We start from the raw sequence: 26,297 nt of genomic DNA, 5'->3' as shown, positions 1-26,297 counted from the left end.
ACCAGATTAGCATATTTAAATCTTTATTTAAATATGCAGGATCTGTTTTAAGCTGGATTCACCCGGCTCCTGGAATTTACCCACCCTCCAACGCAATGTTAAGCCAGCGGGAATCGCTATTGGTCTCCACAAACAGAGTCCAGACGTGATAACGACACTGGGGGGTGCTCAGAGGCCATTGGAACCCCTGGGCTGGTCAGGGAATGGCTGGGCAGTGCCCAGGCACTGTCTCCTAGCAACATGGCACTGCCAACATGGCACCGCCAAGGGGTGGGGCCCAAAGGGGCAGGGCCTGAAGGGGTGGGGCCTGAGGGGGGCCTAAGTGTGTGGGGGGAGGCCTTTGGCCACCCCATAGCAAGGTGTCGCACACTTGGGGAGGTGAGGGTTAGCACCTGCGATTGGGGGGGGGGCGGTGAGCCTCAAGCCAGCTTTTGGGGGCTACCTGAGCTGCTGTTGGGGTTGGGGAGGAGATGCCTGTCATGTTATTTTGAGACCGGGTGCCTTTAAAAATGTCGGCTGGATCTCTGAGGAGCCAGCCTTGCTTGCACATCTCTTTCACAGAGCAAATTACCCCAACCTCCAAAAAACAGTCTAACTGTGGGTGGATTGCAATTGGAATCTCACTGACCCACCTGGCTGGAATCACACTGTTTCCTGCCGGACACCACACTTTTCACTACAATTCTTGGAGGAGAATTGCACCCTTGACCTAATTGAAACCTGTAAGATTCTGAGGAAGTTGTTTTCCTCCATTGGGGAATTTATAACCCAGGGGGCACAGCCTCAGGATAAGAAAGAGTCAATCATTTCACAGAATCACAGAATTGTTATGGCACAGAAGGAGGCCATTTGGCCCATCATGTCTGCATCGGCTCTCCAAATGAACATCATGACTTAGTGCCATTTGGACTGAGAGGAGGAGAAATCTCTTCACTCCGAGGGTTGTGAATCTGTGGAATTCTCTATCCCAAGGGGTTGTGTATACATCATAGAATCCCACAGTACAGAAAGAGGCCATTTGGCCCATCGAGTCTGCACTGACCACAATCCCACCCAGGCCCCATCCCCATAACCCCATGCATTTACCCTAGCTACACTAAGGGGCAATTTAGCATGGCTAATACACCAAACCCGCATATCTTTGGACTGTGGGAGGAAACTGGAGCACCCAGAGGAAACCCATGCAGATAAGGGGAGAATGTGCAAACTCCACACAGACAGTGACCCAAGCCAGGAATCGAACCCGGGTCCCTGGCGCTGTGAGGCAGCAGTGCTAACCACTGTGCCACCGTACCACCCATTACTGTTGACCGTATTCAAGGCAGGGCTAGACTGATTTTTAACCTCGCAGGAATCAGGCAGATAAATCATGATCATAGTTGAGCAGCCTTGAGAGAATGAATAATCTACTACTGCTCCTATTAATTATGTTCTTATATCTTAAAAAATACTAAGAAAAAACCTTTCACAAGTAATGAACTAAAATGACATCAAATTGTTGAGAAAAAAGGTAATTTGGTTTTCCTTCTGGTTTTTGTGATAAAATAATCCCTCTGGTGTATTGCAGGAAAATCTGAATAAGCTGATGACTAATCTAAGAAGCACTCATCCACACTTTGTACGTTGTATAATCCCCAATGAGACAAAAACACCAGGTAGGAATTTTCAGATAATGTGTTGACTCCTGAAATGCTATTCTGTTTTCTACCTGATCTGCATTGATTCAACTGATATTACACTCCCCATTTAGGTGCGATGGAGAATCACCTAGTCATCCATCAGCTGAGATGCAATGGTGTGTTGGAAGGTATCAGAATCTGCAGAAAAGGATTTCCAAGCAGAATCATCTATGCTGACTTTAAGCAAAGGTAACAATTTGAAATATAAAATGAGATAGAAGGGACATCGACAAAGCAGATGGACTTTAAACTAAATGGGGGGGTGGGATTGTTCTGGAGAGGGAATGCGTACGCTTACAAAACAAACAGATATGGCACCATTGCAAGGCAGCTCTTTAAGTAGTGATACCCAGAGTGTACAAACACAAATAACTGCAGCAAATAAAGTTAAAGTTTATTTATTAGTCACAAGTAGGCTTACATTAACACTGCAATGAAGTTACTGTGAAAATCCCCTAGTTACCACACTCCAGTGCCTGTTTGGGTACACTGAGGGGTAATTTAGCATGGCTAATGCATCTAACCAGCACGTCTTTGAACTGTAGGAGGAAACTGAAGCACCCAGAGGAAACCCACGCAAAGAACAAAGAAAATTACAGCACAGGAACAGGCCCTTCGGCCCTCTAAGTCTGCACCGACCATGCTGTTCAACTGATCTAAAACCCCCTACCCTTCCAGTGACCATATCCCTCTATTCCTATCCTATTCATGTATTTATCAAGACGCCCCTTAAAAGTAACTATCGTATCTGCTTCCACTACTTCCCTTGGCAGCGAGTTCCAGGCACCCACCACACTCTGTGTAAAAAAAAAACTTGCCTCGTACATCTCCTTTAAATCTTGCCCCTCTAACCTTAAACTAATACCCCTGACTCTTCACCCTGGGAAAAAGACACGGGGAGAACGTGCAAACTCCACACCGACAGTGACCCAAGCTGGGAATCGAACTCGAGTCCCTGGTGCTGTGAGGCAGCCATGCTAACTACTGTGCCAATGGGGTCAAAAAGGGAAAGAAATGGTAACAAAGCTACATTAATTGTTCTTAAGTGCATGCAGTATTCTGCACAAAATATATGAATTAATGGCACAAATAGAGGTTAATGGGTATGATCTTATAGACATTTTATTGACATTGTTACAAGGATATCAAAACTGAGAAATAAATATTCAAGGATATGTGACTTTTGATAAGGACAGGCAGGAAGGAAAGGGTGGTCGGATAGTTTTGTTGGAATGAGATGGTATAAGTATGATAGCAAGAAATAATTTTAGATCAGAAGATGTAGAATCCATATGGGTGGAGGTAAGAAATAACAAGCAGAAGAAGACACTGGTGCGGGTAGTCTATAGGCGCACTAAGAGTAGTTATATTGTAGGATGGAGAATAAAGCAGGAGATAATGAAGGCATGTAAAAAAGGCAGTCCTTTAATCATGGGTGGCTTTAAGTTTCATGTAGATTTGGAAATTCAAATTGGCAGAGATAGCCATAAGGAAGAATTCATAGTGTATTCAGGATGGTTTCCTAGAACAATATGTTGTAGATCCAACCAGGTATAAGAGTTAATGTGAAAATGTGTAATAAGGTAGGTTTTATAAACAATCTCAGAGCAAAAGACCCCCTAGGAAACAGTGACCATGGTGGAATTTAGCATTCAGTTTGAGAGTGAGAAACTTGGGTCAGAAACAACAGTGCTAAACTTAAATAAGGGTAATTATAAAGGAATGAGGGCAGAGTTGGCAGGAGTGGACTGGAAAAGGAGTTTAGCAGAAAAGATGGCTGATCAGCAATGGCAGACATCTATGAAAATAGTTCATGACTCACAACAAAGATATATCCCGATGAGGGCGAAGAATTCTAGGAAGGGGATAGATCAATCAGGGTTAACCAAGGAAATTAAAGGTAGTAATAAGCTGTAAAAAACATACACTGTGGCAAAGATTAGAGGATTGGGAAAGTTTTAAAAACCAAGAGAAGATGACCAAATAAATGATAAAGAGAGAGAAGATAAGCTCTGAAGAGAAACTAGCAAGTAATATAAAAATGGACAGGAAGAGCTCCTTTAAATATATACATTGGAAGAGAGAGGCCAAAGTAAACATTGGCCCTTAGAAAAAGAGACTGGGGAAATAATAATCAGGAAGCAGGAAATGGCAGAGGAGTTAAGCAAATACTCTTCTGGAAGACACTAGTAACATTCCAAAAATACTAAATAATCATGGGCAAAAGTGGGGAGGAGATAACGACAATAACCATTACAAGAAAAAAAAAGTACTCGGGAAACTAATGGGGCTAAAAGCTGATGGACCTTGGACCTGATGTGTTGCATCCCAGGATATTAAAGGAAGTAGCTACAGAGATAGTAGATGCACTGGTAGTAATCTTCGAAGAATCTTTAAATTGGGTGAGTAAATTGGGGCTGTACTCATTGGAGTTTAGAAGAATGAGAGGTGACCTTACTGAGACATATAGGATTCTCAGGGGGCTTGACAAGGTAGATGCTGAAAGGTTGTTTCCCCTTGTGGGAGAGTCTAGAACCAGAGGGCATAATCTCAGAGTAAGGGGTCACCCATTTAAGACAGAGATGAGGAGGAATTTCTTCTCTGAGGTAGTGAATCTTGAGTGGTGAATCAGAGAGCGGTAGAGATTGGGTCATTAAATATGTTCAAGGCTGAGATGGACAGATTTTTAATCGGTAAAGGAATCAAGGGTTATGGGGATAAGGCGGGAAAGTGGAGTTGAGGATCACCGTATCCAATCATTCATGATCCCATTGAATGGTGGAGTAGACTCGATGGGCCAAAAGGCCTACTTCTGTTCTTACGTCTTTTGGTGTAGAAACACCACTACCTGTAGGTTATAAGAACATAAGAACATAAGAAATAGGAGCAGGAGTAGGCCATCTAGCCCCTCGAGCCTGCCCCGCCATTCAATAAGATCATGGCTGATCTGAAGTGGATCAGTTCCACTTACCCACCTGATCCCCATAACCCCTAATTCCCTTACCGATCAGGAATCCATCTATCCGTGATTTTAACATATTCAACGAGGTAGCCTCCACCACTTCAGTGGGCAGAGAATTGCAGAGATTCACCACCCTCTGAGAGAAGAAGTTCCTCCTCAACTCTGTCCTAAACTGACCCCACTTTATTTTGAGGCTGTGCCCTCTAGTTCTAGTTTCCTTTCTAAGTGGAAAGAATCTCTCCACCTCTACCCTATCCAGCCCCTTCATTATCTTATAGGTCTCTATAAGATCCCCCCTCAGCCTTCTAAATTCCAATGAGTACAAACCCAATCTGCTCAGTCTCCTCATAATCAACACCCCTCATCTCTGGTATCAACCTGGTGAACCTTCCCTGCACTCCCTCCAAGGCCAATATATCCTTCCGCAAATAAGGGGACCAATACTGTACACAGTCTTCCAGCTGCGGCCTCACCAATGCCCTGTACAGATGCAGCAAGACATCTTGCTTTTATATTCTATCCCCCTTGCGATATAGGCCAACATCCCATTTGCCTTCTTGATCACCTGTTGCACCTGCAGACTGAGTTTTTGATTCTCATGCACAAGGACCCCCAGGTCCCTTTGCACAGTAGCATGTTGTAATTTTTTTCCATTTAGATAATCCAATTTGCTATTTCCTCCAAAGTGATAACCTCGCATTTGTCAACGTTATACTCCATCTGCCAGATCCTCGGCCACTCACTCAGCCTGTCCAAATCTCTCTGCAGACCTTCTATGCCCTCCACACGATTCACTTTTCCACTTATCTTTGTGTCGTCTGCAAACTTTGTTACCCTACACTCAGTCCCCTCCTCCAGATCATCTATATAAATGGTAAATAGTTGAGGCTACTCACCATCCTGACTTGGAACTATATTGCCGTTCCTTCACTGTCGCTGGGTCAATATCCTGGAACTCCCTCCCGAACAGCACCGTGGGTGCACATATCCCACATAGACTGTAGTACTTCAAGAAGGCAGTTCACCACTACCTTCTCAAGGGCAGTTAGGAATGGACAATTAATGCTGGCCTAATCAACCACCCTCACATTCCATGGAAGAAGAAAACAATTGGCACATGATTCTGACAGCTATGTGATATTCCAAAGCATTTTGTAGCTATTTATACAGTTTTCAAATGTAATCACTGTTATAATGTGGAGAAAATGGCGGCCAATTTACAAGCTTCAAGGTCCAACAAACTGCAATGAGTTTTATGGCTGGCTAATAGAGTTTTAGTGAAGTTAGTTGAGGGATATGTATGACTGAGTATAACAGAAGAACTCACCTGCTCTTATTGAAGTTGTGTTACGAAATGTTTTTATGTCCACCCAAGATAGCAGATCAGCTTAATGTCTGACCCAAAACACGGCACCTTCAACATAGCAGCACTTTAACGGTGATATGTTAAGGTATCACTCGGGATAATGCGCTCCATCCTCTGAAATGGTTCTTGAACCTATAACTATCTGACTCAGCAGTAGAAATGCTACCACTGAGCCAAGGCTAGCTTCTGCCTCTTAATTCCACAATAGATCAATGAAATTATGGTTGCATTAAAAATAAATCTATCTTCTTTTGAAAACGCAGATACAAGATCTTAAATGCAAGTGCCATACCCGAAGGACAGTTTATTGATAGCAAAAAGGCTTCTGAAAAACTGCTGAGCTCCATCGATGTGGATCACAACCAATATCGGTTTGGCCATACTAAGGTAAATGTTCAGCCTCCAAAGAGTCATCTGCTAGAATTAGATGATCGTGAGCCACTGGTAACCCTTAAATTCAATGCATTATTTATCCTATTAAAGGTATTTTTCAAGGCTGGTCTCTTGGGTACTCTTGAAGAAATGAGGGATGACAAATTGGCTCAGATCATCACACGCACTCAGGCCATTTGTCGTGGACACCTAATGAGAGTCGAGTTTCAGAAGATGATGGAGAGAAGGTAAATTGATAGCTTTTCGTCGTGTAGATAAAGCAATGCAAGCAATAACACTTCTGTTTAATGCTATTCTACAGAGATGCCATCTTCACCATACAATACAACGTCCGCTCATTTATGAATGTCAAACATTGGCCGTGGATGAAATTGTATTTCAAGATCAAACCTCTCCTGAGGAGTGCAGAAACGGAAAAGGAAATGGCGAATATGAAAGTGGAATTTGAAAAGATTAAAGAAGCACTGGCTAAATCTGAAGCGAGGAGAAAGGAATTGGAAGAAAAAATGGTTAGCCTGCTTCAGGAGAAGAATGACCTGATGCTTCAAGTTCAGGCAGTAAGTAATGCAAACAATGGAAGTAGTTGTTTGAACCTTATTTTTTCTGTAATTTGACCTTGGCTTTCGTACAGTTCTAGGAAAATTGGGTGAAATTGTATGAGATGCAGTTCTTCTCAATCTGTTTTATGTTAGGTTCATTTGTCTGTTCAGGAAATATTCTGAGAGTTATTAAACTGCTAGAGCAGGACACAGAAATTGCACTTTTGGAATTTGTATTTTACTAGATAACTATTTAACCATAACATATTCCAAACCCTCCCATAGCCGGCATTCACTATTATTGAAATGCAAACCAGGCAGCAACTTCAGTTGAGTGCAGGTACACAGTTAAACACCAAAATCACTTACATTAACACTGCAATGAAGTTACTGTGAAAATCCCCTGGTTGCCATATTGTGGCGCCCGTTCGGGTACAGTGAGGGGGGTCACTGTCTGTGTGGAGTTTGTATGTTCTCCCCGTGTCTGTGTGGGTTTCCTCTGGGTGCTCTGGTTTCCTCCCACAATCCGAAAGATGTACTGGTTAGGTGCATTGGCCATGCTAAATTCTCCCTCAGTGTACCCGAACAGGCGCTGGAGTGTGGCAACTAGGGGATTTTCACAGTGTTAATGTAAGCCTGCTTGTGATACACATAAATACACCTAAAAAACTTAAGATGCACAGTTCCACCCTAAACTCCACCAAGAAGGACAAGGGCAGCAGCTGCATGGAAACATCATATTCTGTGAGTTCCCATCCAAGTCACACACCGTCCTGACTTGGAAATACATCACTGTTCCTGCACCGCTCCTGGGTCAAAATCCTGGAAATCCCTCCCTAATGGCACAATAGGCATACTGACACCATGGGCTCAATTTTACCATTTTGATTCTAAGTGCCGAATCTGGGCATCGTACAGATCCAACCTTGAAACCTGCTTTCAGCCGCGCCCATACGCTTTCAGCCAGCTCCAGTCCGATCCGTGCTGTGGGCGGAGCTTAGCGCTGCCGGAACGATCAGAGCTCTGAACTGCACATGCGCAGTTTGAAAAAAATTTGAAAAAGCGCGCCCGGGTTGGGAAAGAAAAAAAAAGAAGAAAGCGGAGAGAGTGACTCTCTGACACAGATCATCCTCTGGGCGAGCGGTTCATTAAATCGATTTAAATGCATGCTAACGTGATAAAGGCCTCACACCCGATTTTACCGCGATTTCGCGCCCAAAAACGGACGCAAATTGTTGGAAAAAATCGGGCCCCATGTGGACTGCAGCAGTTCAGGAAGGCAGTGCAGATTCTCAAGGATAATTAGAGATGAGCCCACCTACGATCCCAAAATCTGCCCTGCAGCATTTTGACACTGAAAGCGTTAAATGCTTTAAGGCCAGTCGTCAGTCCCTTTCCAGGAGGAAATCCCACCATAGTGATTTGCCTGCTAACAGGATGCCTCTTTATTTGAATAGAAACAATGTGCAGGGAGGTACGGGGAAAAGACAGGGGAGAGCCAGTGCTGACACGATGGGCCAAATGCCCTCCTTCTGCACCATAACAATTCGGAGATTCTTTATCATAGAATTCCTACAGTACAGAAGAGGTGATTTGGCCCATCAAACCTGCACCAACAACAATCCCACCCAGGCACCATCCCCGTAATCCCACATATTTACCCCGCAAATCCCTCTAACCTACGCATCCCTACACTAATGGGCAATTTAGTGCGGCCAATCCACCTAACCTGCACACCTTTGGACTGTGGGAGGAAACCGAAGCATCCAGAAGAAACCCACGCAGACACGGGGAGAATGTGCAAACTCCACACAGTGACCCAAGCCAGGAATCGAACCCAGGTTCCTGGTGCTGTGAGGCAGCAGTGCTAACCACTGTGCCACCATGTCGCCACACTCTGTAGTCCCAGTAGTGCCAGCTGTGAATGGTAGCCATTGCTGGGACTACAGGCAGACTTATCACACTGAGGAGCCCAGGTAAAAGGAGGGTCATGGAAAATTTTGTGAATAAGCTGTTTGGACAGAAAAATGTTTTCTTTTGTTCCCGAAAGGAAGCAGATGGCCTGGCAGATGCGGAAGAAAGATGTGACCAGCTCATTAAAAGCAAAATCCATTTGGAAGCAAAGGTTAAGGAACTCAATGAAAGGTTGGAGGATGAAGAGGAATGTAATGCAGAACTGACATCCAAGAAGAGAAAACTTGAAGATGAATGCTCAGAGTTGAAGAAGGATATCGATGATCTGGAACTGACATTGGCCAAAGTTGAGAAGGAAAAGCATGCCACAGAAAACAAGGTATTTATTTGTATCTGAAACAAAATTGTTTAATTTGTACAAAGTGGTGGAAACTATTGACTAACTTAAAAATGGGGTTCACCCAAAGGTTAAGAATCTTACAGAAGAAATGGCCACTCTGGATGAAAGCATTGTCAAACTAACCAAGGAGAGGAAAGTCCTCCAAGAGGCCCACCAGCAGACCTTAGATGATCTCCAGGCAGAGGAAGACAAAGTCAACACTCTGACCAAAACCAAAGCAAAGTTGGAACAACAAGTCGATGATGTTAGTATTTGCAGACACATAACTTTGAATCTTTGTGCTTAAGTCTCGATCAGTATTATGCTTTCCCTTCACAAAAACAAAAGATGCTGGAAAAAATCTGCTAACAGCATCTGTGGAGAGAGAATAGAGCCAATGTTTTGAATCTAGAATACAAGAGCAGTGATGTACTCCTGAAGCAGTATAAGGCTCTGGTCAGACCCCATCTGGAATATTGTGAGCAGTTTTGGGCCCCATACCTAAGGAAGGATGTGCTGGCATTGGAGGGGGTCCAGAGGAGGTTCACAAGAACGATCCCAGGAATGAAGGGTTTGTCATATGAGGAGCGGTTGAGGAGTCTGGGTCACACTCGATGGAGTTTGGAAGGCTGAGGGGGCATCTAATTGAAACTTGCAGAATACTGAGAGGCCCAGATAGAGTGGATGTAGAAAGAGGATGTTTCCACTAGTGGGAGAGATTAGAACCCGAGGGCGCAACCTCAGTGAAGGGACGCTCCTTTAAAACTGAGATGAGGAGGAATTTCTTCAGCCAGAGGGTGGTGAATCTGTGGAACTCATTGCCGCAGAGGGCTGTGGAGGCCAGGTCATTGAGTGTCTTTAAGACAGAGATAGATAGGTTCTTGATCAACAAGGAGATCAAGGGTTTCGGGGAGAAGGCAGGAGAATGGGAATGAGAATCATATCAGCCATGATTGAATGGTGGACCGAATTCTGCTCCTATATCTTATGGTCTTATGGAGTCAGGATGACCCTTCGTCAGAGCTGAACCCTTCGCCATCCAGACTTGAAACGTTGGCTCTATTCTCTCTCCACAGACGCAATCAGACCTGCTGAGATTTTCCAGCATTTTCTGTTTTAGTTTCAGATTCCAGCATCCGCAGTATTTTGCCCTTAACCTTGTGATTTTCCTTGATGGTTGTAGCTTGAAGGTTCTCTGGAACAAGAGAAAAAGCTGCGCATGGACCTAGAAAGAGTTAAGAGGAAGCTCGAGGGGGATTTGAAGCTGATACAGGAATCATTAATGGATTTAGAAAATGACAAGCAGCAATTGGAAGAGAAAGTGAAGAAGTAAGAGATGGTCTTGCTTTTGCAGTATATTCACAGAATGCATGCTATAATAGATTTTAACCTTCACTATACTTACCCTGCAGGAAGGATTTTGAAATAAGCCAGTATCAGAGCAAGATTGAAGATGAGCAGCTACTTGGGGCCCAGTTGCAGAAGAAAATCAAGGAACTCCAAGTATGTTTAAATCCGAGAGGTCTGAGCATGTTTGGTTACTATCAGAGGTAAAGAACTTACATAATGTCCAACTATTCCAAATTCTAGGCCCGCATCGAAGAACTCGAAGAGGAGATTGAAGCTGAACGTACAGTTCGTGCTAAGACAGAAAAGCAAAGGTCTGACTATGCCCGTGAATTGGAGGAAATCAGTGAGAGACTAGAAGAAGCTGGCGGTGCCACTGCCGTCCAGATTGAACTGAACAAGAAACGCGAAGCAGAATTTCAGAAGATGCGCCGCGATCTGGAAGAAGCCACCCTGCAGCATGAGGCCTTGGCTGCAGCTCTTCGTAAGAAGCAGGCTGATAGTGTCGCAGAACTTGGAGAGCAAATCGACAACCTGCAACGTGTCAAACAGAAACTAGAGAAAGAAAAGAGTGAATTGAAGATGGAAAGTGATGACCTCGCTAGCAATATGGAAATGGTTTCTAAATCAAAGGTATGTCACAAATTGTCTTTCTGTTGTAAAGTGAGGTATTGCAGACAAACCTTTATTGTCTACACACTGTTTATGTGCCAAAAATGATTGAATTACAGAGTATTCTTGAAAAGAACTGTCGAACTTTTGAGGACCAACTGAATGAAATAAAGACAAAATATGAAGAACAATCACGTCTTACGAATGATATGTCAGCACAACGGGCTCGATTACAGACAGAAAATGGTACGAACCTCATGAACTGTACGCTTAATGATCACTTGAGTTTCAATATTAAGATTGGGTTTTTACTTATTACCTATTTTGCATCTTTTCTATCTGCTGCTATGCAATGTTACCAGTCTCACAATAGGTGTTTACCACAGAATGGCTGACTATAAAATGCTGGTTAGGTCACAGCTGGAATCCTGTATACAGTTCTGGTCACCACATTATGGGAAGGACATAATTGCTCTGGAGAGAGTTCAGAGGACATTTCCAAGAATGTTGCCACTTGGGCTTGAAAATTCTGGCTCTGAAGTAAAATTGGATAGAAACACGGAAACAGAGAAGATAGGAGCAGGAAGAGGTCATTTGACCCTTCAAGCCTGCTCCGCCATTCATCACGATCATGGCTGATTGTCCAACTCAATAGCCTAATCCTGCTTTCTTCCCATAACTTCTGACCCCGTTCGCCCCAAGTGCTATATCTGGCTGCCTTTTGAATACATTCAATGTTTTGGCATCAAATATTTCCTGTGATAATGAATTCCACAGGCTCACCATTCTTTAGGTAAAGAAATGTCTCCTCATCTCCGTCCTAAATGGTCTACCCCGAATCCTCAAACTGTGACCCCTGGTTCTGGACCCCCACCATCAGGAATATCCTCCCTGTATCTACCCTGTCTAGTCCTATTAGAATTTTATAAGTCTCTATGAGATCCTCCCTCATTCGCCTGAACTCCAGCAAAGACAATCCTAACCTAGTCATCTCTCCTCATACATCAGTCCCGCCATCCCCAGAATCAGCCTGGTAAACCTTCGCTGCACTCCCTCGAGAGCAAAAACGTCCTTCCTCAGATAGGTTAGTGTTGTTTTCCTTAGAACAGAGGAGGCTGAAGGCTGATTTGAGGTGTACAAAATTATGAGTGGCCTAGATAGGGTAGACAGGAAAGACTTACTTCCCCCTCGCTGAGGGGATCAATTATCAGGGGACATAGATTTAAAGGTGATTGGCAGAAGGATGAGGAAAACCTTTTCACCGAGGGCTGAGGGCATCTGGGATCCACTGGCTGAATTGGTGGTTGAGGCTGAATTGCTCAACTCAATTAAACATTATCTGGATCTGCACCAGAAGTGCTGGAACCCGCAAGGCTACCGACCAGGGGCGCGATCTTACCACCCATTCATGCCATGCTCCTGCTGCAGCGAGGTCAGAGAATTTGGCTGCCAGCCAAATCTCCATTCACTGCAGCAGGATGGGAAAATCCCACTGGCGTGAACAGTGGTGAGATTCCGGCCAGGTACTGGAAAATGTGATTAAAATGAGCGACTAGCTTATTTTTTTCTCTTTTTTTGGCCGGTGCAGACACAATGGTCTCTTTCTGTGCCACAACTTTTTGATGAATGTGATGCCATTAATATTATTATTTTGTTCTAATTGCATTTTCTTTTAATTTAAGGGGAACTAACTCGCCAGGTTGAAGAAAAGGATTCCCATATTTCACAATTTATCAGAGGGAAACAAGCATTTACACAACAAATTGAGGAGCTAAAGAGGCAATTAGAAGAAGAAGTTAAGGTGAAAACTGTGGTGTGATCATATCTTAGCATCCAGCAGATAATGAAAGCAATTCCATAATTACTTGGGCCTGAATTTTTCCAGTGATGAGGTCTAGTTCTCAGCATCTTGAAAAGTCAGCGGGGAAAATCCCCATTGACACCAAGTATCCCGTGACCATTTCCTGCTCAAACGAGTGTTGAGTGGCTGCAGGAGGGAATTCTGCCTCTCGCTCAGGAGGAAGGCCCACCTGAGAAAGCTGGCAGCCAATCTGACTGGCTGGCAGCTCTCCAGTTCCTGCAGCAATAGCGCTGCAGTGGACAGAAGTGTACGTTCAGGATGGTACCTGAGACTAAGTTTGGGTACTGGATGCCCTGGTAAGTTCAAGACGTCCCAGGACAGGGCGGCTAGGGAAGGACTGGGCAGGTACGAAGGGGCTATCGGGGGAGAGGCCAGGGTGTCAAAGAGGAAGGTCCAAAGGCCACTGGACCTGAAGAGAAGGGCACCTGACTTCGGGGGGGGGCTTCTGATTAGCTGGCCATGTAAGGGCCTCAACTGTGGCAAGGGTGGGCTTCCCGTCTGAGACCTTGCCCACCCCAACACAAAATCACTGTGATCGGAACAGGTGAGAACCCAAATGGAATCCAGTCCCTTCAATTTCACACTTGCCTCCCACCTAAAAATCTGGTGGGTGAGCATCAAATTCTGGTCTTGATCTATTTTAGAACTGCTATCAAATATCGCAGATGCTTTTGTTTCTATAAATGATCATTGTTTGGCAATTGTTTTAACACATAAGGTAATAAAGGATTCATTCTGGTAATAGACTACTTTTATTTGATCTTGTAACCTGCGATTTAAGCACATGGACTGAACAAGGGTTATAAAACAAGGTTTGTTTATTCCACTAGCATCAAAGTAATATTGACTCTTGAGAAAGCATAATTCCAAGAAACAACTATTTACAGAGAATAGTCACTGCCGATGCCTCAGAGCTCTGTCCTGTTCTGGGCCTTGCATCCTCAATGCAATCACTCATCATGTTTGTTCCTTTGCCCAGCTTCTGGCTGTAGTCCTGTTCCCCTCTCTCTCACACTCTCACTAAAGGCTTCTCAGACTCAGGGATGCTGCTCGTCAGTTTGAATAGGTTTCCAATCTCCTTCCTTACTCCTTAACCACCCTCAGGGGATTCACGCTGTGCTAGGCTCCTGCCACTCACAAGCGCCGGATCAGTCCTTGTTGCTTTCTCCCACGTTTCATGGTATCTAGTCCCATACTTTAGCTTGTCAAGGACACTACTTCCGAAGGGAGGGGCCCACAAGGACTGACCAGCTCCCCTGCTTGGTGTTCTCCCCCAACATCACCACCTTCTGCTGGAGGGACCACTACGACCTGAAAAAAGTATTTTACATTTACTTAAATAATATTTTAACCAGTAGCTTCCAAATTAATATATTTCAGGCTAAGAGTGCCTTGGCACATGCTCTGCAGTCTTCCCGCCATGACTGTGACTTGCTCCGTGAGCAATATGAAGAGGAACAGGAGGCAAAGGCCGAGCTCCAACGTGGCATGTCCAAGGCCAACAGCGAAGTCGCTCAGTGGAGAACAAAGTACGAAACTGATGCAATTCAGCGCACGGAGGAACTGGAAGATGCCAAGTAGGTGCATTAAGAGAACATGAGTTTATACTTTCTTTGGGTGAATTTTGGCTGTTTTGCTGATAGTTAAGTGGATCATTATTGTCTTCAGGAAGAAACTGGCACAGCGACTTCAGGATGCTGAGGATCACATTGAAGCAGTGAATTCCAAGTGTGCTTCGCTGGAAAAGACAAAGCTGCGGTTGCAAGGTGAAGTGGAGGATCTAATGATTGACGTGGAGCGAGCGAATGCTGTTGCTGCTGCTCTTGACAAGAAACAGAGAAACTTTGACAAGGTACAGTCACAACAGTTGGGCTGTTTAGAGGAGGGTACATGTTGTTTTAAACGACATTCTGACTGTGGGTTACTGTGACATCCTAGATCCTGGCAGAGTGGAAGCAGAAATATGAGGAAAGCCAAACCGACCTGGAGACAACTCAGAAGGAATCCCGATCTTTGAGTACCGAGCTGTTCAAGATGAAGAATGCTTATGAGGAGGCTTTAGAAAACCTGGAAACCCATAAACGAGAGAACAAGAACCTGCAGCGTGAGTGTTTTACCAAGTGATGACGTGTCCCTTTGCTACAAGCACGTGCACACAAAACTGAATGGAAAACTGTCCCTAACCTACTTCAAAGCAATATTTCTTTCTTTATACAGAGGAGATCTCGGACCTTACTGAACAGATTGGGGAGTATGGGAAGACTATCCATGAGCTGGAAAAGGCCAAAAAAACAGCTGAGCAGGAAAAGTCTGACCTTCAAGCTGCACTGGAAGAGGCTGAGGTTTGCTTACTGGTTTTAGCTTGCATTCACTGAGTCCTTGCTGCAATATCTTTCAATACGCACTTTTAGTTAGAACTCTCCCTGCATCCATCAACTCGAAGGGTGCAATCTTACTTGCCATTCTTGCCACATCCCGCTGAAGCGAGGTCAGAGAATTTGGCAGCCAGCCAAATCTCCATTCACTGCAGTGGGATGGGAAAATCCCAGCAACATGAACGATGATATGATTCCGGTCAAATATTTTAATTTTCTATCTAGCTTAACTGCTTATATACGGACTCCAGAATTTGTCGTCAGTTTTTTAAAAACGATGATAGTAAAGACTGACAATTTTGATGATATTACCAGTGCAAATTTGTCAGTTTTTTAAAAACGATGATAGTAAAGACTGACAATTTTGATGATATTACCAGTGCAAATTTCAGCCCATTAGCTGGTCGAATCAAAATTACCACAGGTTCGTAGGAATGCTACCATTTTAATAAGCTAGTTTTTGTATTTAGGGCAGCATGGTGGCACAGTAGTTAGCGCTGCCGCCCAACAGACCCAGGGACCCAGCTTCGATTCCCGGCTTGGGTGACTGTCTGTGTGGAGTCTACACGTTCTCCCTGTGTCTGTGTGAGTTTCCTTTGGATGCGCCGGTTTCCTCCCTCGGTCCAAAGATGCGTGGGTTAGGTTGATTGGCCATGCTCAATTGCCCCTTAGTGTCAGGGAGATTATCATAGAAATCATAGAAACCCTACAGTACAGAAAGAGGCCATTCGGCCCATTGAGTCTGCACCGACCACAATCCCACCCAGGCCCTACCCCATATCCCTACATATTTTACCCACTAATCCCTCTAACCTACGCATCTCAGGACACTAAGGGGCAATTTTAGCATGGCCAATCAACCTAACCCGCACATCTTTGGACTGTGGGAGGAAACCGGAACACGCGGAGGAAACCCACACAGACATGAGGAGAATGTGCAAACTCCACACAGACAGTGACCCAAGCCAGGAATTGAACCCAGGTCCCTGGAGCTGTGAAGAAGCAGTGCTAACCACTGTGCTACCGGCAGATTAGCAGGGTAAATACCTGGTGTTACTGGGATAGAGCCTGGGTAGGATTGTTGTTGGTGCAGGCTCGATGGGCCAAATGACCTCCTTCTACACTGAAGGGATTCTATGATTCTATTCTATGATAATGGTGATTATAGAACAGTCAATTGAACTTCTGTGATTCTTTTCTCAGGATGTTTTCGAGAATTGCATCATATGGTGGCTGCTGTAAGATATTACCCAAATTAGTAGTTTAAGTTGTGCTATGTCATGTGTTTTAAGGCATCTCTGGAACATGAAGAAAGCAAGATCCTGCGTATTCAGCTCGAACTGACCCAGATAAAATCAGAGGTGGATAGGCGGATTGCAGAAAAAGATGAAGAGATTGAGCAAATAAAGAGGAATTATCAACGGACAATGGATGCCATGCAGACTGCTCTGGATGCTGAGATTAGAAGCAAAAATGATGCCCTGAGGGTCAAGAAAAAGATGGAGGGGGATTTGAATGAAATGGAAATCCAGTTGAACCACGCAAACCGTCAAGCTGCGGATGCTGTAAAACATTTTCGAAACTTGCAAGTCCAGTTCAAGGTTTGTGCAGCTTCATTTCTCGCAGTAACAATTGAGTTAGTGTCAATGAAACAAAGGCTTTTGTGATTAAAATTCAAATTTTGTTTTCTTTAATTTATGGGATGTGACCATCGTGGCTAGGCCAGCATTTATTGCCCATCCCTAATTGCCCTTGAGAAGGTGCAGACCGTGTGGTGTAGGTACACCCACAGTGCTGTTAGGGAGGGAGTTCCAGGATTTTGACCCAGCGACAATAAAAGAAAGGCCATATATTTCCAAGTCAGGATGGCGAATGAATTGGAGGGGGACCTTCAGGTGGTGGCGTTCTCTTGTGCCTACTACCGTCCTTGTCCTTCAAGATGGTAGTGATTGTGGGTTTGGAAGGCATTGCCAAAAGAACATTGGTGAGTCTTGTAAATGGTACACACTGGTGCCGCTGTGCATCAGTGGTGAAGGGAATGAAAGTTTGCAGAAGAGATGCCAATCTAGCGGATTGATTTGTCCTGGATGGTGTCAAGCTTCTTGAGTGTTGTTGGTGCTACACCCATCCAGGCAAGTGGAGAGTATTCCATCATACTCGTGACTTGTGCCATGTAGATGGTGGACAAACTTTGGAGAATCAGGAGGTGAGTTACTCGCTGCAGGATTCCCCTGACCTACTCTTGTAGCCACAGTATTTATATGTTTAGTCCAGTTCAGTTTCCGGTCAATGGTAACCCCCTCAAGGCTGTTGATAGTAGGGGATACAATTAATGTAATGCCATTGAAAATCTGGAGGCAGTGGTTAGATTATTTTTAGTCATTGCCTGGCACTTGTGTGCAAATAGTACTTGTCAGCCCAAGCCTGGATTTGTCCAAGTCTTACTGCATTTGGACACGGACTGTTTCAATATCTGAAGATAAGCAAATGGTGCTGAACATTGTCCAATGATTCTGTGCACCAGATTGATCTTCAGAAGCAGTAAAGATGATTTATTTCCATTATGGCCATAATGTGTCATCAATAGGCACATGCAAAACTTGTTATTTAACTTCCAGGAACTTTCAAAGCTGACTTAAAGGTTGCAACAGACATGAGTAATGCTTAAATGTACCATTTGTTTGGATTGGATTATGTGCGTGTATTTTTATGGTACAATTAATTAATATCAATCACCAATCTGATTTTAAGGAATGCCAGTTGAATCTTGATGAGGCTGTCAGATGTCAAGATGATCTCAAAGAACAACTGTCCATGACCGAACGAAGGTGCACCCTCCAGCTTGCAGAAATTGAAGAATTAAGAGCAGCACTCGAACAAACTGATAGAGCCCGCAAAGTTGCTGAGCAGGAACTGGTTGATGCAAGTGAACGTGTGCAGCTCCTACATACCCAGGTAAAGATGATGACAGCAATTTTTCAGGCTGATTCAGTAGCTGTGCAACATTATGGAACATGGCCCATAGCAACTCTGATGAATTCTTCCAACAGAACACCAGCCTAATCAACACTAAGAAGAAACTGGAAACTGATATTAGCCAGCTTCAAAATGAATTGGAAGATGCTATTCAAGAGTCAAGAAATGCAGATGAGAAGGCGAAGAAAGCCATAACGGACGTAAGGCCCTGAATGCAATGTTAATAGTAATCTCAAAAGCTTGTTAGTTATGACATGTTTCTTCCTATATATTAAGCCAATAATGAAAATGTTGTTTTATAATGCCGTAACAAGGCTGCTATGATGGCGGAAGAGTTGAAAAAGGAACAGGACACCAATGCCCATTTGGAAAGAATGAAAAAGAATCTGGAGCAGAGTGTGAAGGACCTGCAACTCCGTCTTGATGAGGCTGAGCAGCTTGCAATGAAAGGTGGAAAGAAGCAGCTCCAGAAACTGGAGGCTCGGGTATGGGATCTTCAATATACTCATTACGTTATATATGATCTAGATCTGCTTCCTGTTTGTTACAATCACTTCATGCGATCTTTAGAAGAGAAAACTTTACAATGCTTTCATTGGACCAGATATAAATGTGTTTAGTGTTTAATGTTCAAAGTGAATTCATTCTCTCTGTAGGTACGTGAGCTTGAGAATGAACTTGAAGCTGAGACAAAGCGATGTGCAGAGGCAATTAAAGGTGTTCGCAAATATGAGAGGAGAGTCAAGGAGCTCATTTACCAGGTAGGCAGATTTATTTTGGTTTGACTTTTAATATTTTAAACAGCAAACACTTTCTCCCCTCCTCTTCTGAAACTACTGACTCCTACTGTGATATAAGAACATAAGAACTAGGAGCAGGAGTTGGCCATCTGGCCCCTCGAGCCTGCTCCGCCGTTCAAAAGATCATGGCTGATCTTTTTGTGGTCTCAGCACCACTTACCCACCCACTCACCATAACCCTTATTTCCTTTACTGTTCAAAGATTTATCTATCCTTGTCTTAAAAACATTCAATGAGGTAGCCTCAACTGCTTCACTGGGCAGGGAATTCCACAGATTCACAACCCTTTGTGTGAAGAAGTTCCTCCTCAACACAGTCCTAAATCTGCTCCTCCTTATTTTGAGGCTATGCCCTCTAGTTCTAATTTCACCTGCCGGTGGAAACAACCCCCCTGCTTCTATCTTATCTATTCCTTCATAATCTTATATGTTTCTATAAGATCTCCCCTCATTCTTCTGAATTCCAATGAGTATAGCCCCAGTCTACTCAGTGTCTCCTCTTAAGCCAACCCCCTCAACTCCGGAATTAACCTAATGAATCTCCTCTGTATCCCCTCCAGTGTCAGTATATCTTATCTCAAGTCAGGAGACTAAAACTGTACTCAGTACTCCAGGTGTGGCCTCACCAGCACCTTATAAAGCTGCAACATAACCTCACTGTTTTTAAACTCCATCCCTCTAACAATGAAGGACAAAATTCCATTTGCCTTCTTAATTACCTGCTGCACCTGCAAACCAAATTTTTGTGATTCATGCACGAGAACACCCAGGTCCCTCTGCACAGCAGCATGCTGCATTTTTTTACTATTTAAATAATAGACCATTTTGTTGTTATTCCTACCAAAATGGATGATCTCACATTTATGATTTTAGAAAGTACTTCAACCAAGTACTGTAGTCATTTTATGTGAAATCCTTGCCAAAGTATATTGGCCAGCTGCCATCTGCAAGACATGTGATGGAATACTCTCCACTACCTTGGTGAGTACAGCTCCATCAACACTCAAGAAGCTCGACACTATCCAAGACAAAGCACTCCGCTTAATTGGCACCCCATCCACTACCTTCAACGTTCACTCCCTCCACCACTGACACACAGTGGCAGCAGTGTACAATCCACCAAGGCTCCTTAGACAGCACCTTCCAAACCCAGAACCTCTACCTCCTAGAAGGACAAGGGCAGCAGGTGCTTGGGAATACCATCATCTGCAAGATCCCCTCCAAGTCACACACCATCCTGACTTGGAACTATATCACCATTCCTTCATAGTCACTGGGTCTACATCCCTAACAGCACTGTAGATGAATCTACATCACATGGACTGCATCAGCTCACCACTACATTCTCAATTAGTGATGGGCAATAAATGCTGGCCTAGCCAGCGACACCCATCTCCCCTGAAAGTAAGAAAAAGCTATTTAACTATGATAGCAACATAATAACCAATTCTGTGCTCTTTTGACATTCTCATGTCATACTTTCTAGCAGTTGACACTGGATAGTAACATGAGCAGGATCTATGCCTGATTTTCCCTTCTTTGGCTAAGGTGGCTATAGGAAATTGCACATCCAAAATTTCCAACCTGATTGAGATCAATAGAAGGTGGAACCTATTGGTTCCCAACTACCCACTCAAGCACCCGACTACCCCTTTCCTGACTACCCAATCACCCACCTCACCCCCTAACTGCCTATCCAACTCATCACCTGCCCACACTATCCACCTACACACCCACCAACCCGCCCTACCTAAGTACCCACCGACCCAGTCACCTTCTCACCTATTCACTAACATTCAGAATGGACATTTCAATCTACCACACAGCAGCTAGTGCCATAAAAAAGGGGCCTGTCCTTTCTTCCCCAACCCTGAACTCGGCTCGGACAGAGTTTCCCAAGAAACACTGCACTGCGTCTTTTTCTATAAAAGCCAGGATCAAAAGATCCCAGAAGAAACGTGCAGTCACATTGGGTCAGGGTGTTTTTGAGTGCGGCAGCAGTCCGACCATCATTGCCGCCGCTGGAAATATCCAGGCCCTTGTACTCACATTCCATTTCTTGTTTCTCATCACTTTTCACTCTTCTTAGGACGTGATTTGTTGAGATTGGCTCCACGCACCCTCACCAAATTATCATCAGCCATGTATATCTCTGGACAGGCATATCCATGGTGATAATTTAGTTACACAATGTCACAGCCAAACCTGATGCAACCTTGTGCTAACCCATTGTCTACAGATATGCAGTAACCCCAGGAGTTATTTTTAAATTTTTGCACACCATGGATGGGGAAAACCCTTAATCCATCTCCTTTCTTATTCCAAAAACCAATTCAAATTACATGGTCTCTACAAGAGAGACATACATGATCCAAGCTGACAGGAAAAGGCACTGCATCTGATCCTGGGCTTAATCTGACACTTGTGCCGGAATTGGGACAGGCGAGGCTCGCGGAATGGCATTTTCCGTTGGCCTCGGGTGGGATCTTACAAGCCTCAGGCGGGTAAGGCAGTAAACATCTGGCATCAATCTTAGCCATATAGCCGAGAAACCCCAGTAACTGAATACTACCCAAGAGGGAAGCATTGGCTAATGCTCTCATTCCCTCACCCATCACTATTAAGGCCACATTGTGCCACTTCTCTTACTCAGATCAGCCAACTCAAAGAGCCTGCAGCTCAATCCTGGGATTTTCCTACTTGACACTCCCCGTCCAGGGAGAGTTAGTTTGATTACTCATCTTGAATGTTTTCATACAGAGATATAAATGAAGAGCTTTTCAAATAGCCATGTATTTAGTGCACTTTTTCAATACATTTCTGTTTATAAATTCGGAATGCAGACTGAAGAAGACAGAAAGAATAATCTGAGACTTCAAGACCTGGTTGACAAACTGCAATTGAAGGTTAAAACCTACAAGAGGCAGTCCGAGGAGGCTGTAAGTGACACTTATACTTTCAATTGCCAGCAGGTAGCAAAGGAAATGTAATCCACCTTGGCCCATGCTTTTGCATTTATGCATTTATCCTTTGGACCTTTAGTTTTAAAATTAGAAGTAAAAGCTCCTGTTTATTTTATTTCAAATATGTGATTAACTGCAAAAAACAAGTTTTGAATCAACAACCACAACCTGCATTGATGTAGTACCATTAACACAATAAAATGTCCAAAGACAACTTCACAGGAATGTTATCCAACAGTGGGCGGAATTTTACAGGCCCGTTGTGGCAGAGGCAGGGCTGTAAAATGAAGTGAGCCTTCAGTGTCACACATTGATTGGGTGGTAAAATTCCACCCAATGTGTGACACTGATGCACATCAGGGGGTTTGAGGGCAGTTGTCCAAAATATTGGAAAAGTTGTCTTAAAGAGAGGGACGAAGATTGAGAGCTAAAGGGAGAGAATTCCAGAGCTTCAGGTTTCAGCATCTGAAGGAAAACTGCCAATGGTGGGGCGATTAAAATCAAAGGTGTGCGCACAAGGTTGTAAGTAGTCGAGCACACAGGTTTGCAGGGAATTACGGAGATAGAGGGATAAGACCATAGAGGGATTTGTAAACAAGTGGAGGCGTTGTGGGATTGGGAATCAATGGAGGTCAGTGAGCACAGTGGGGAATTGGTGAACAGGATTTAATGCAAGTTAAATATTGCGGATACTGGAATCTGAAACCAGAGGATGCTGGAAAAACTCAGCAGGTCAGGTTTCCGACATCCTCTGTTCTGGATTTTATGTGAATTAAGGACATGGGAGCAGAGTTTTGGATGACCTCATGTTCATGGGGAGGAGAAAATGGGAGTAGTGGATTGGAATAGTCAAGTCTGAGGTTCCAAAGGCATGGTTCAGTCTTTCAGCAGCAGATGAGCTGAGGCAAGGCTGAGATTGAACTAAGTTGTGGTGGTGGGAATAGGGAGCCTGAGTGATGGTATGGAAAGAATTTGGAAGCTCATCTTCACGTCAAATGTCAGGTTGTGGTGGGGATTGAAGATAAAGGGGGGGAATTTTCCCATCCCGCCTGCCATGGGAATCGTAGAGGGTGGGGGTGGACCATGCAAAGGTCTGTTGACCTCGGGTGGGAATTTCTGGCCTTGGGGCGAACGCGGCCAGAAAATCCCACCCAAAGTCTTTCCAAAACTTCGTTGGAGGAAATTTCTGCCCGTCAGTGCTGGATGTCAAATAAGCAGTGGGACAATTCAGGGAGAGTTCAAGAGAGGTGGTGGTAAGGTAAAACTGGGTGTCTTCAACATAGAAGTGGGGACTTTTTGGATTATATCACTGAGGGGTAGCATGTGGGTGAGGAATAGGGAGGGGTGAAGGTTGGATTCCTGGGGACCATCAGGCCCGAAAGCAGGGTTCAAAAGGGCCGGCACGGTAGCACAGTGGTTAGCACTGCTGCTTCACAGCTCCAGGGTCCCGGGTTCGATTCCCGGCTCGGGTCACTGAAGGGTGGAGTTTGCACATTCTCCTCGTGTCTGCGTGGGTTTCCTCCGGGTGCTCCGGTTTCCTCCCACAGTCCAAAGATGTGCGGGTTAGGTTGATTGGCCAGGTTAAAAATTGCCCCTTAGAGTCCTGGGATGTGTAGGTTAGAGGGATTAGTGGGTAAAAATATGTGGGGGTAGGGCCTGGGTGGGATTGTGGTCGGTGCAGACTCGATGGGCCGAATGGCCTCCTTCTGCACTGTAGGGATTCTATGAAACAAAAGAGTAGACAATCTAGGCGATTCTCTGGCTACAGTTGGACTGATAAGAGCAGATAGTACATTATTTGTGATCCTAAAGTGCTAAAACCAGTTAGCAGAGGTGAGGAAAATGCAGTACAACTACTTTATATTTTCCAATTAAATTGATGTTACACATGAGATAAATATGATGCTTTCACAACTATAAATGCAGCTGTCAGTATTTAGCTGGTCGCATCACCCCTTATCTACTTTTCCTTTCAGGAGGAACAAGCCAATGTCCACTTATCCAAGTTTAGGAAGGTCCAACATGAATTGGAAGAGTCAGAGGAGCGTGCTGATATTGCAGAATCACAAGTCAATAAACTCAGGGCCAAAAGTCGTGACTTTGCCAGCAAGGTAATGTGTGTGTTGTAAATTCAAACTTAATGTGTTGGTGCACAAAGAACAAAGAAAATTACAGCATAGGAACAGGCCCTTCGGCCCTCCAAACCTGCACCGACCATGCTGCCAGACTGAACTAAAACCTCTACTCTTTCCGGGACCATATCCCTCTATTCCCATCCTATTCATGTATATGTCAAGACGCCCCTTAAAAGTCACTATCGTATCTGCTTCCACTACCTCCCCCGGCAGCGAGGTCCAGGCATCCACCACCCTCTGTGTAAAAAACCTGCCACTTACATCTCCTTTAAACCTTGCGCGCGCACCTTAAACTATCTGCGGATTAGCCAAAATATTCATATAAGTGACCAGAGGAGTAGCAGGGTGTATAATGATGTCTGCCAGTAGTTTAGAAGAATGAGGACTAGAACTGGGGGGGGGGGGTACATTTTAAAAAAGAGGGTCTCCAGAGAGCAGTCGAGGCAGGGTCATTGAATATTTTTCAGGCTGTGTTAGATAGATTTTTGATTGAAAAGGGAGTCAAAGTGGACAGGAAAAGTAGAGTTGAGACCACAAGCATATCAGCCTTGCTCTTATCAATTGGTGGAGAGGCTCAAAAGGCCAAATAGGAATATATGAACATAGGAATTAGGAGCGGAAGTAGGCAAATTCAGCTCCTTGGGTCTGCTCCGCATTCAATCAGATCATGGCTGATCTTTCCGTGGTCTCAAATTCACCTCCTTACCTGTTCCCTATATCCCTTTAAATGGCCTACTTCTGCTCCTAATTTGTAAGTTTATATGAAGGACAGAGCATAAAAATGAGTCTCGCTGACAAAGGGCGGCATGTTGGCACAGTGGTTAGCACTGCTGCATCACAGCGCCAGGGACCCGGGTTCGAGTCCTGGCATGGGTCACTGTCTATGCAGAATCTGCATGTTCTCCCCATGTCTGTGTGGGTTTCCTCCCACAGTCCGAAAGATGTGCTGGTTAGGTGCATTGGCCATGATAAATTCTCCCTCAGTGTACCCGAACAGGTGCCGGAATGTGGCGACTAGGGGATTTTCACAGTAACTTCATTGCGGTGTTAATATAAGCCTATTTGTGGCACTAATAAATAAACTATAAAAAGACTGCAGAAAAGGATTAAAGGGATGAATTCATTGTCTAAAAATATATAGAAAGAGAAACAAATGCAGGGGAAAGAAAGATTGGATTAAGAGACAGCAAAAAAAATGGGTACACAAAAAATTTGACATTTTTAAAATTTTTCCAAAATAATTCAAAACCTGGTGGGATAAGACTCCACAATGCAATGGTTAATTTTTTACCATCAGGAGGCAGATTGTCCACAATTAACAAGTAACAACAGTTTAAGAAGCTGATAATGGAGAGGTGGAACTCTGACTGTGACTTTTGGATATTTATGTTGAGCTGCACATTTACCCTTCGCTTGCAGTTGCTGAATCTTTTAGGTATAAATAACAATGAGTGCTATTAACCTCATCGCTACTTAGACAGAAAATTCTTGCCCAATAGATATGAAAGTATCAATAACAGTTTTATATTTATGCATATTGGCCTTGGTGTAACAATTGTTTCTAATTTTACTTTACAGAAAGGACTTGAAGGCGAAGAGTGAACCTGATTTGGAAATTCAGCAATGATTACAAGAAATCTGCATAATGTGAATTTCTTTGTATTCAATTGAAAAAACAATAAAATCTTGATCTCCTTGCAAATCCATATCTTTATCTGCTTCAGCTGATAATAATTTATGACATTTTATTGATCCTTTGAACCTCCCTTTCTATCATAGTTAACTTCCATAGTTCCTATTTGCTATTGAAAAGATTGGATAGTCTTTTGTTCCGCCAACCTGAATGAAAAGTGTGATATTTATGTTGATATATTTTGTATGTGATGGGGAATGTCAGGAATAGGTTTTATAGTTTATCCATTTTTGTGAAATACTCAAAATTAGAGTTTTTTTGTGAAACCATGAGCATAAATCCAGTTACCAGAAATTGATTGCAC

At 43.9% G+C, this 26,297-nt stretch overlaps 1 protein-coding gene across 1 annotated transcript in view; it reads left to right on the top strand.

The window, feature by feature from the left end:
• Nucleotides 1–26,004, top strand: part of LOC144501535 (myosin-4-like) — a 39,998-nt gene extending 13,994 nt beyond the window's left edge. The window contains exons 18-41 of the mRNA XM_078225356.1: nt 1,568–1,655; nt 1,751–1,868; nt 6,271–6,394; nt 6,491–6,627; nt 6,702–6,957; nt 8,990–9,232; nt 9,321–9,497; nt 10,416–10,561; nt 10,645–10,735; nt 10,823–11,212; nt 11,311–11,437; nt 12,874–12,992; nt 14,433–14,629; nt 14,721–14,904; nt 14,991–15,156; nt 15,270–15,394; nt 16,720–17,028; nt 18,179–18,382; nt 18,478–18,603; nt 18,718–18,888; nt 19,060–19,164; nt 22,046–22,141; nt 24,142–24,276; nt 25,879–26,004. Coding sequence (XP_078081482.1) covers nt 1,568–1,655; nt 1,751–1,868; nt 6,271–6,394; nt 6,491–6,627; nt 6,702–6,957; nt 8,990–9,232; nt 9,321–9,497; nt 10,416–10,561; nt 10,645–10,735; nt 10,823–11,212; nt 11,311–11,437; nt 12,874–12,992; nt 14,433–14,629; nt 14,721–14,904; nt 14,991–15,156; nt 15,270–15,394; nt 16,720–17,028; nt 18,179–18,382; nt 18,478–18,603; nt 18,718–18,888; nt 19,060–19,164; nt 22,046–22,141; nt 24,142–24,276; nt 25,879–25,902 — 3,858 coding nt within the window. The 3' untranslated portion in view covers nt 25,903–26,004. The remainder of the gene's footprint in view (nt 1–1,567; nt 1,656–1,750; nt 1,869–6,270; nt 6,395–6,490; nt 6,628–6,701; nt 6,958–8,989; nt 9,233–9,320; nt 9,498–10,415; nt 10,562–10,644; nt 10,736–10,822; nt 11,213–11,310; nt 11,438–12,873; nt 12,993–14,432; nt 14,630–14,720; nt 14,905–14,990; nt 15,157–15,269; nt 15,395–16,719; nt 17,029–18,178; nt 18,383–18,477; nt 18,604–18,717; nt 18,889–19,059; nt 19,165–22,045; nt 22,142–24,141; nt 24,277–25,878) is intronic.
• Nucleotides 26,005–26,297: the final 293 nt, after the last annotated feature.

Source organism: Mustelus asterias, chromosome 12 (genome assembly GCF_964213995.1).
Source record: "Mustelus asterias chromosome 12, sMusAst1.hap1.1, whole genome shotgun sequence".
NCBI classification, from domain to species: Eukaryota; Metazoa; Chordata; class Chondrichthyes; order Carcharhiniformes; family Triakidae; genus Mustelus; species Mustelus asterias.
This window is presented reverse-complemented; position numbering and strand designations above follow the sequence as displayed.